Genomic DNA, 10,917 nt, shown 5'->3' with positions numbered 1-10,917 from the left:
AAAATGAGTAGGTACAACAGAACATGGAAAGAACTACTGATTTTGAGCAAGGCAGGAATCCCCTAGTCTACAGCCATCATTCTTAAGATGAAGAACAAGGCCAGGGATCACACAGGACTCTCAAGTCACACAGCAAGGATGGGCTAGAACCCATGATTTCTGATTCTAAAGCCTCACCTTGCCACTCTGAATCATGGAGCGTAGTACCTACTGATAGCATCTACGGATAGAAATTAATACAATTTCATCAATCGATAAATCCATTCTTGAGACTACCAATAATTTGTCCTAAAAGCCTGCTAGTTTGTTGCTCCTCCTAAGATCTCTGAAGAAAGAAGCTTCACTCTTACTGGTCAGGAGCACCAACTGTGGAGCCACAGTGATTAGGTTCAATTGTTGGGCTGATATTTACTGATTACGTGACCTTTTATAGTTATTTGACCTCTGTATGCCTCAGCTTTCTGCTAATCTATATACTGGGAATAATATCAGCACCTATCTCATAAGATTGCTCTAGGGAATAATTAACATCTGTACAATAACTAGGATAGTGCCTGTCACATAGTGACTGCATGAATATTAAACTTGCTCACTACATGGATGATGTAGGCTTAGCAGAGCAGTGTTCATTACTAAGTCCTTGGACCACTTCTGTATGCTAAGGTACAGTAGATATGGCAGACATAGAAATGTCAATACTGCCTTTAAATACTTCAAGACAAAATTCCTGTAATCATAAAACCAGATTCAATTTTTATTTCTAACTTCTGGAATATCGAGAAATTAGTTTCCTCCATCTGCCTTTCTCTGAAGTGGGTACAACGAAGCTTGTCATCAGGAAAGCTATAAAGATGAGACAGCATGTGAAATCCCTGGGGGCAGCTGAGAATACAGGTATTTCACAGATCTGTGCAGAGAATGTAAAACTTACTGCTCAGAGTCATAGTAATCCATATGCTTCTTTTTTTTGTTGTAAGCTGCAACACGAAAGGGAACTATTTCCAGAGTGATTAGGCCTGGGGCCATTGTCAGCACTTTGGCGCCATGAGTTGGCTCGTACAGGTCCTTCCCCGTTTCTGGATGAGGCATGCCAGCGGGATCTCGTCCAACAATGTAGAAATTGGCTCCTGCCACCATCCTCGCTCTGCAGTGCCACTGGACCTGGAATAACAGTTTTCCTATTAGATTATCATGCCTTTATGACGAGTCCTTAGAAATAGTAAGTGAATAATAAATAAATATACTTCTCATACGATCCAAATTTAAATGTATAACCTCGGGAAGCCAGAAACAGAACTGGCAACCCCTCACCCTCAAAAAAAAACACCTAAAAGTATAAATGTGTACAAGTGTTTATGCATACATGTTTATGTTATTTTATTTAAAGGAAATATGTGAATATAAGTGTCTACATGTATGATTTTACACAACTGCTAGATATCATTTATGTATAGTTCAAAATCTAATCCAGGAGGTTAGAAGTCGCGTAGAGATGGATCCTTTCATGGAGGCAACTGGAAGGGGCTTCTGGGATAACTGTAATGTTCTGCTGTTTTCTTGTCATTTTCTTGACAGATAAACCGACAAATTAAATTGTATATATTTGAAGTATGCAACACGATGACTTGATACATGTATATGCCAGTGATGGCAAACCTTTTGAACTCGGCGTGTCAGCATTTTGAAAAACCCTAACTTAACTCTGGTGCCGTGTCACATATAGAAATTTTTTGATATTTGCAACCATAGTAAAACAAAGACTTATATTTTTGATATTTATTTTATATATTTAAATGCCATTTAACAAAGACAAATCAACCAAAAAAAAAATGAGCTCACGTTATGAAATATTTACCACAATCAAATTAACACGGTCATTACCTCACACAGTTATCTGTGTGTAGTGAGAACACTTAAGATCTGAGCAAATTCCAAGTATACACACAGTGTTAACGATAGTCACCCTACTGTATAGCAGATCCTCAGAATTTATTCTTTTGATAACTGAAAGTTCGTACCCTTTGACCAATTTTGGAAATAATAGAAATTAACACAATTTCATCAGTCAACGGGAGATAAATTCATTCTACAAAGAATTTTATCATCAATTAATCATTTTGCAACTTTATTCCATGTTGATGTCAATTCTAAGAGTTCTAAGAGTGCCTGATAATGCTCTGTTTCTGGATCTGAGCCGAGGGCTGGCAACCAGGCTGTGCTCACTGTAGAAGTTCATTAAGCTGTGTGTACACTGTGACTTCTGTACCTTTTCTGTTATGCTGTCATTGGTTAAAAAAAACTACTGGATGAAAATGATTAAACTAATTTTACTACTTATATAAACTGGTACTGAGAAAACATGTAGCTAAGTGACTATGACCAAAGATAGCAGGCAAGAATTAAGGCATTTGGCCGCATGCAAAACTAGTTTTGAAGCCCATACTTTCACATTAAGACATAGTTTAAAAACAAAAATCAGTCTATCAGCTAGAATTTACACAGAAGTTAAAGTAGTAACTGTAAGAGATCATCATTCTCATTAAAATTTGAAGTAAATCCAAAGTTTGACTTGGCCAATTAAGTATGGCGCAAACCCAGGTCTAGAAATCTGTTTTTAACTCCCTTTTTTTTCATGTAAGGCTCCATTATTTAGTGATTTTTACAAAAGCATCTCTGTTCTGCATGAAAATAAGGTAACATAACGAACACTACACAGTTTTCATTTTCTCTCTCTTGATGGTTTCTCTTATAACAGGTACTTGAATATTTATCAACATGCCTAGAAAGCACAATAGCACGAGGGCAATCACCCCACCCCTGAACTGCTCACCCTCCAGAGTTTGCTTTTTCAATTGCTACTACTGATACCTACTCTTTATTTCCAAATGACATTCATAAACTGCATGTCTTGACTGTTTAGTTTCAGATACTATAAAATGTAGACATTATTTCCACATTATTTTTCCTACTATAAAAGACAATGTTTGGCTTTTACTCCACTCTCATTCCCTATCCCATTTACCCAATAAATACAGTGATACATTTTTAGTGAAATCGACATTCACCTGTAAAAATAGATGTTTTAAGTAAACTAATATATGAAACATGTGAGCAGTTAGAACAAACAGTACCTAGTACAGAGTAAGTACACGACAAATGTTAGCTATTATTATGGTCTTTATTTGATTCCCCTCCTTGTACAACTGTTTGTTTTTCCTAGAGTTAATAACTGTCTTGATTGTTTCCACTCGCTTAATTTTCCATATACCTCTGTGTCTGTGTACCCGGACTACCCTTCTTCCTGAGAACACAGTGAAATACAACTCCCAGCCTCCCTTGCACTGTGACCATGTGGCCGAGTTCTGGCCAAAGGAATGAGAGCCCAAGTAATGTGTGCCACTTCCAACTGAGGAACACTAACAAGCCTCCTGAGTGCTATCTTAGTTCTTCTCTCCCCATTTGACAGCTGAATAGAGAGGACCCCAAGGTTCTGTAACTACACCTTTTCTGCTATAGCATTAATTCTATGTGCATTGAGCCACAATAAAATAAAAGAAAAAAGAAAAAGAAAAGAAAATTCTGCTCACTCCCCTCTGCCCCTTCACCGTAGTCACACAAAAGACCTTTGCTAATTCAGACTCAGAATTTTTATCGAGCTCAGAATTTTATCATCAATTACCCACTTTGCAACTCAAATGAAAATTCTTTTCTGCTGCATGCAAATGAATGGCGCTCGCAAAGCATTAAACTAAAAGGGCAGTCTAAGTTCTCTGAATTTAGGTAAACTTACTTCGCTCAGTAAGTATGTATGTCTAGGCATTTAAATCATTCAAGTACCAAAAGGTCCACAAACTACAGATGTATGCCTTAATTTTAATATTTAAGGAAGCTCAGATCATTTAATCCAACCACCTCCATCCTCTTAAAACAAGAGGAAACTGAAGCCAGAAAACTTAGCACCTTACTGGGTCACAGAGCACGTGGTTGGTGGCAGAGGCCAGTTCTAATTTTGTCTTGTAAAATTACCAATTAAATTGCTCTTGGACTTCTAGAGGTTACATGAGTAAATTAAAGGTAAATACACCAAACAAGGAGTCAACATTCTCCTGCAGGTGACCTGAATTATTTTAACGTACAATTTAGTGAGTGGTTTCCCCATGAGAATACTTGTAAAACTGTAGCAGACGTGAATAAGCAAAACACGTAACTCTTCCAAGAATACATGGTGCGAGTTAACTTAAAACCTACTGAAAAGGTGATGTGCTTTCATCAAGAGACTGTGAGTCAGTCCGAGCCCTTGCTGCATGTGGTGAAGCACACAGGCTGTGGAGTCAGGCTGCCCTAGATTTGCACACTAACTTTGCCCCTTACTAACTGAATGCCCTTAAGCAATTTCCTTATATAAGCCTCAGTTTCCAAATTTATAAAAACCAGGATAACACTTAACACATAAGATTGATGGAAGATTTGAAAGCACTCAGGACAGCACCTGGCCCTCAATAAAGAACAAACATCGCTGCTGTTACTATTATTCTGTAAAACATTCCCTGACGATCCCAGTTGATTAACTTCTTCCTAACCAGTGTTTCTAAAGGGAATCCATTTGCTCTATGAAAAAGATAGCACACTGCCTAGAACAGCGGTTCTCAACCTGTGGGTCGCGACCCCTTTGGCGGTCGAACGACCCTTTCACAGGGGTCGCCTAAGACCATCCTGCATACCAGATATTTACATTACGATTCATAACAGTAGCAACATTACAGTTATGAAGTAACAACGAAAATAATTTTATGGTTGGGTCACAACATGAGGAACTGTATTTAAAGGGCCAGAAGGTTGAGAACCACTGACATAGAGGATGAGATGCCAGGTCCCGGTCTTCCTTGCCACGCAGCCCATAGCTGGGCAAATTATAGGGCCTCTGGGGAAGTCTGCGGCAAGAGCTATGAAAAGCTTTTCTTCCCTAATAACATTCTCAACTCCCATTTATTGGAAATGTCTTTACCTTTATTTTTGTGAGAAAACAGAATTCTAGATTAACAGGCTTATTTATTTATTTATTTATTTATTTATTTATTTATGCTGGTTTTTCTTAATGATGCTAACCCATTGCTGCCAGTTCACATTGCTCCTGAGAAGTCAGGCATCATTCCTACTTTTTAAAATATATTTTTATTGATTTCAGAGAGGAAGGGAGAGGGAGAGAGAGGTAGAAACATCAATGATGAGAGAGAATCATTGATTGGATGCCTCCTGCACATCTCCCACTGGAGATCGAGCCTGCAGCCTGGGCATGTGCCCTGACCGGGAATCAAACCATGACCTCCTGGTTCATAGGTCAATGCTCAACCATTGAGCAACACAGGTTGGGCAGCATCAGTCCTATTATTTCCTTAATGTTCCCTCATTTCTCCCTCTCCATCACTCTACTTTCAAGGTTCCTCTTTACATCATTAATTTTCACCAGTCTGAGTACTATGTGCTTAAATGTGGTTTCCTTTTGTTTTTTCCAAGATTAGAGGTTTCTTGAATTTTTAGGTTGATGTTTTTCACCAATTTCAGAAAGCTTTCACCATCATTTTTTCAAAAACTTTTTCTGCCACATTTCTCTGTCTCCTTCTCTCAGAACTCCAATTACATATTTGTTAGATAGCGTGATACTGTCCACAGTTACTGAGGCTCTGCTCATTCTCCCCGTGCATTTGCTTTCTTTTTTCCAGTTTCCATTAATCTGATTTCTAGCTCGCTGACCAGTTCTTCTGCCAAATGTAGTCTGATTTTAAGTCTATCCAATAAATGTTTTCACTTCAGATACTATGCTTTTTTCATCCTTGACTTTCCATTTGATTTTTCTTCATTTCCTTTTTTTTCCTGAGATTCCCCATTCATGGATCCTATTTTTCTTTAAAAAGCTTTAATACTTTTTTGGTAATTCTAACATCAGCATCATCTCAAGGTCTGTTTCTAGCAAGTTTTCATTCTGCACTGTGAGTCACACTTTCCTGTTTCTTCCTATTTCCAGTAATTTGTTATTGTATGTTGGACTTCTGGAAGGTTTGTTTTAAGGAGGTAATTGGCACCTCTTTTTATCTTTCTGAGGCTTGACTGTAAGAATTGTTGGGCAGGTCTAGCTTTTTTTTTTCTTTTTTCTTTTTAAATCCTCACCCAAGAATATGTTTTTTATTTATTTAGAGAGAGACAGAGAGAAAGACAGAGAAGGAAACAGAAAGAGAGAGGGAGATAAGAGAGAGACAAGAGAGAGAGAGAAAGAGATGAGAGAGAAGAGAGAAGAGAAACATCGATTCCCTCCCGCATGAGCACCAGCCCGGGGTCAAACATATAATCTGGGTATGTGACCTGACCAGGAACAGAACCGGCCACTTTTCAGTGTACGGGACAACACTCCAATCAACTGAGCCACACTGGCCAGGGCAGGTCTAGCTTTTTATCAATCTATTGCCTCTCAACTCCAAATTCACCCAAATTATTTAAGATAATGGATTGAACTCTGTAAGCATTTCTTTATCAGCAATCACAATGTTAAGTTTTACCAGTAGAGGGCATCATAGGAACACTGTAGGAGGAAGGGGGTATCAGTGGTGTCTGTGTATGTGCATAACTGGTGGCATTCTGGCAAACCCCAAGTGCATAATCCTTCATAACCTCAAAGCCCGAGCCTGAACCTAGTGACCACCTCGCTGCAGCCCTCCTGATGCAGACATAGTGCACCCCAAGCCTCCCAGCAGCAGGGGCTCCCTGACTCCCTTCTGCACCCCACCTACCAGCCTGGGCTCACCTGCGCCCAGAGGATTGTTTCCTTCGTCCCTCTCCACACCAGCATCACACACTGTGCATCTCTCTGGCAGCAGTGGGCTCCCAAACACCCTCTGGGCACCTGTCTGTCAGCCTCAGTTAGCCTGTGCACCAGAACTGTTTCCTGCTTTCTGGCTTCTGTGAACCAGTCGTGGCCCAAACAGTCGACTGAATTTTCCTCCGCCCACTGGGATAAAACCATAGCTTTTTCAATGAGGTCTGGGGCTAACTCTTAGGGAAGGGATCCCTTTTACAAGTTTGTCCTTCCTTTAGTAATCTCCTTCAACCTCAGGGTACCCTTTAGAGTTCACTTGACATTTTCATAGTTATTCCACTATTGAAGTTTAATAATTCTTTAAATTTTCCCTATTCAAATTCTGTGCAATTTCCATCTCCTAATGGGACCCAGACAAATACACTGTCTTGGGTATAAAGGGTGGTCTTTGCTCTTAAGGCATGTTTTTCTGATGTCTCACTCAGTTCAATGCCTGGAATGTTAACAAAGTCTCTCCATTTGAGTTGGGCTGAAACGTCATCTTCCAACACTGTGTTACCCGACCTCCAGCATCCTCACTCCACTCTAGATCATCGCAGCCGTCTGCATCAGGCCTCGCAGAGTCTTGCCCTGCACAAACGCAGTCCTAGGAACATTGGGGACATCCTCTGATGAGCATCTATCTGGTGCCTCAGCTCTGTGCTGCGCCCTCCTTTCTGGAAAGCACTCTGCAGGTCTCAGCGGGTCCAGCAGACCCCAAATCCAGGACCAATGTGTTCCACCTGGATTCCCAGTCTGTGCCGTGGTCCAGAAACTACCCCAGGACCAGACCAGGGTAAACAGGGGGTTCACTGTGTGTGCTCCCCATCTCTCAGGATTATGTTTCTGCACACTGCCTTCACACAGGTGTTTCACATACTTAATCGATTTTATAGTTGTTTTCAGCAAGAGGAAAAGTGCAGTATCCATTACCCCATTATGACCAGAAGCAAAAGTCTAGATATATTTTGAAAGTGATAAGGAACATAATTTTTGTGGACAGACAGGCATGGGTTAGGAGAGAAAATGATGATCTCAAGATCTCTGAAGGAACTGGGATCCACTGTGATGGCGGAAGCTAAGGGTAAAGCGGATTTGGAGGGGGCAAAATGAGGCAATTAACACTTTTAAGTTTGAGCTGTACGTTAGACACTCAAGGTGGTGGGATATACAGGTTTGGAGTTCAGAAAAGAGATGTGAATTACAGAGAGATATCTGAGTATCATCAGCATAGAGGTATCTACAGCAGGGTTAAAAGTATTACATACTTTTAATCAAGTTGGGAAACAAGCAAAGCTAAATAATATAGCATGTGAGCATATGTACATGTGATGAAAATGTGTGTAAAAGGTAAGGAAATAAAAAGTACAAAATTCAAGACTGTGATAATCTGGAGAGGGAGGAGAATGGCAGGAGAGTTATTTTGGAAACTATGGTGTTTCTAGGACTTAAGACTTTGATTCACACACACACAAAAAAAACCCTGGCTCAATCAATGTGCTTCTCTGTTTATCATGTCAGTCACAGACCTTTCGTGGTTCCGTAGATTCCAAGTCAGTGACAAAGCAGACACTGAAGTGCACAGTGATCAATCTGCTTATGTGAATGAAAACTGACATAAAATTCCTGACAGGCACGTTGGCAAATGTCAAAAACCTAAGCAATTCCAATTCCAGATGAGACTGAGAGGAGAAGCTGGGAAAAGCAAGTTACATTTCTCAGGTCAGAGGCAATTCACAGTTGTTCACTCAATAATTTTCAAAGGTAACAATTATATAAATAATCACAACTTAATAAACCAACTCATAGGCCAATGATGACAGTGCACCCATACACCATATACCACAAATTATGATTAATCTAACTCTGTGCATCTGAGGTCCATGCAAATTTGTTTACAAAGCAATATTTTGATTTATGCTCCCACCATGTTTTACTTTTTCAAAGTAAATGGAGGAAAACTTTATTAAGGTTCCCAGTTCCCAACAAACTTAAAAGTAGATAGGTGTCTACACAGCATTTAAAATAAACCTGAAAAAAGAAAACACATTTCTTAAAATGTAGCTCAAATTTTACCTACTCTGGTTCAAAGGGTTCCTACCTCATACTGCTTAAATATGTTTCAAATTACACAAACCTCAAGATTTTGTATTCATTACACAAGCTGGAAGAAAATTAAAGGATGTCTAAACTTCACAAAAATATTCACAAGATCTAAGATTTCCACAACACTGACTATATTTTTAAAGTTTTGCTTAAAATGTTTTTTTCCTGCCCTTTTATATTTTATTGTGCTTAATTAAAACATGAATACAGCTCTTTATCAGGAAAGACTTTTGCAAGTTACAGTTTCTTGACTAAGGAAACTCATTCATTGTCTGAAAAAGATAATATGCTCCCTAAAAGACAACTGTCAAAAACAAACAAAAAGTGAAATAGAGCCAAAATCGGTTTGGCTCGGTGGATACAGCGTCAGCCTGCGGACTGAAGGTTCGATTCCGGTCAAGGGCATGTACCTGGGTTGCGGGCACATCCCCAGTAGGAGATGTGCAGGAGGCAGCTGATCGATGTTTCTCTCTCATCGATGTTTCTAACTCTCTATCCTCTCCCTTCCTCTCTGTAAAAAATCAATAAAATATATTTTTTTTTAAAAAAAGTGAAATAGAAACTTGACAAGAAAAAAGACTTGTAGATGGTATTTTAGCCGCAAGTATTAATATGGCATATATTTGCTGATCTTCATTTATTTGAATACAACTTAATATAAGCCAAAATAAAGAATTAAAACAGAAATATCTTCACTGAAATTATTCTTTGTCATTAGACAAAAGGCAAGAAGAGCTTTATCCAATATCTGAAATCAGTGACTTATGTAGTCTAAAGTTGCATTTAAAAGTGGACTAATTAAAGGAGATAGGTGGAAGACAAAAGGACTATTTTCTTCTACATATTTCCCACTTCTTAGAAACCGTTTTTATTAGCCAAATTAAAAGAAAACAAGAAACAATCAGAAGTGACCGGTGAGTTAACATTTTAAATATAATCAAAACCATTAACAAAAATGTATATACTGGGAGTAACTCATCCCTATTGAAAGAACAATCTATATACGGACGCCATAAAACTAACTGTATGTAAAAAAACATTAATTTATATAACAAAACTTTAAAACACTCTATAACCCCAAATAGTACAATAATTGAATTGTTTGGAAACTGTGGTATTACTAGGACTTAAAGACACAGGTTAGCAGAGAAAACACCTGGCTCAATAAATACCCCTCTCTGGGTACAGTGTTAGTCACAAAGACCTGTGATGGGCTCCAGAGATTCAAACTTGGTGATAAAGCAGACATCTACATGCACAGTGACTACCTGCCTGAATATTATACTCTTTTACTCCACTTATGTGAATGAAAAGTGGCATAAAATTTCTGAAAGGCATGTCAAAAACCTAAGCAATTCCAGAAATTGAGAACAATATGCCAAGATGTTCATTTCAGGATTCATCACAGAATTGTTAATAATAAAAGACAGAAAACAACCCAAATCTCCTTAAATAGGGTGTACCTATTAAATTAATTTCCTAGCACTAGAAAACTGTGCAGTGATTAAAAAATACAGGAAAATCAGCCGTGGATGGTGTAATTCAGTTGTTTAGGCATTGTCCAGTGCACCTAAAGGTTGCTGGTTGATTCCCAGTCAGGGCACAAGCCCAGGTTGTAGGTTGAATACAAATGCCAAGTGCTAACTAATACTGACGTTCAATAATTATCTCACTTCACCTTCAATTAAGGTTTGAGAATTGCCTTATCAAACTGCGTATGCATTTTTAATTTTTCTCAATTGAAAATACTGAGGATAGAAAAAGCAAACAGGAGAAACCAAGATGGCGGCATAGGTTAACGCCGGAGATTGCTGCCTCGAACAACCAATTCAAATTACACCTAAAAGACGGAACGGACATCATCCAGAACCACAGGAAGGCTGGCTGAGTGGAAATTCTACAACTAGGAGGAAAGAGAATATCATACCCAGACTCAGAGGAGGCGCAGTGCTGAAGTGATATTC

General features: G+C 38.9%; 1 protein-coding gene across 1 annotated transcript in view; it reads right to left on the bottom strand.

Moving 5' to 3' along the window:
* The window catches only part of PAPSS1 (3'-phosphoadenosine 5'-phosphosulfate synthase 1), a 110,036-nt gene that overhangs the window by 24,530 nt on the left and 74,589 nt on the right, over nucleotides 1-10,917 (bottom strand). The window contains exon 12 of the mRNA XM_015558086.1: nucleotides 932-1,161. Within this exon, the coding sequence (XP_015413572.1) occupies nucleotides 932-1,161 (230 nt within the window). The remainder of the gene's footprint in view (nucleotides 1-931; nucleotides 1,162-10,917) is intronic.

Source organism: Myotis davidii, unplaced genomic scaffold (genome assembly GCF_000327345.1).
Source record: "Myotis davidii unplaced genomic scaffold, ASM32734v1 scaffold967, whole genome shotgun sequence".
Taxonomy (NCBI): domain Eukaryota; kingdom Metazoa; phylum Chordata; class Mammalia; order Chiroptera; family Vespertilionidae; genus Myotis; species Myotis davidii.
Note: the sequence above shows the minus strand (reverse complement) of the source record. Positions and strands in the feature narration are given on the sequence as shown.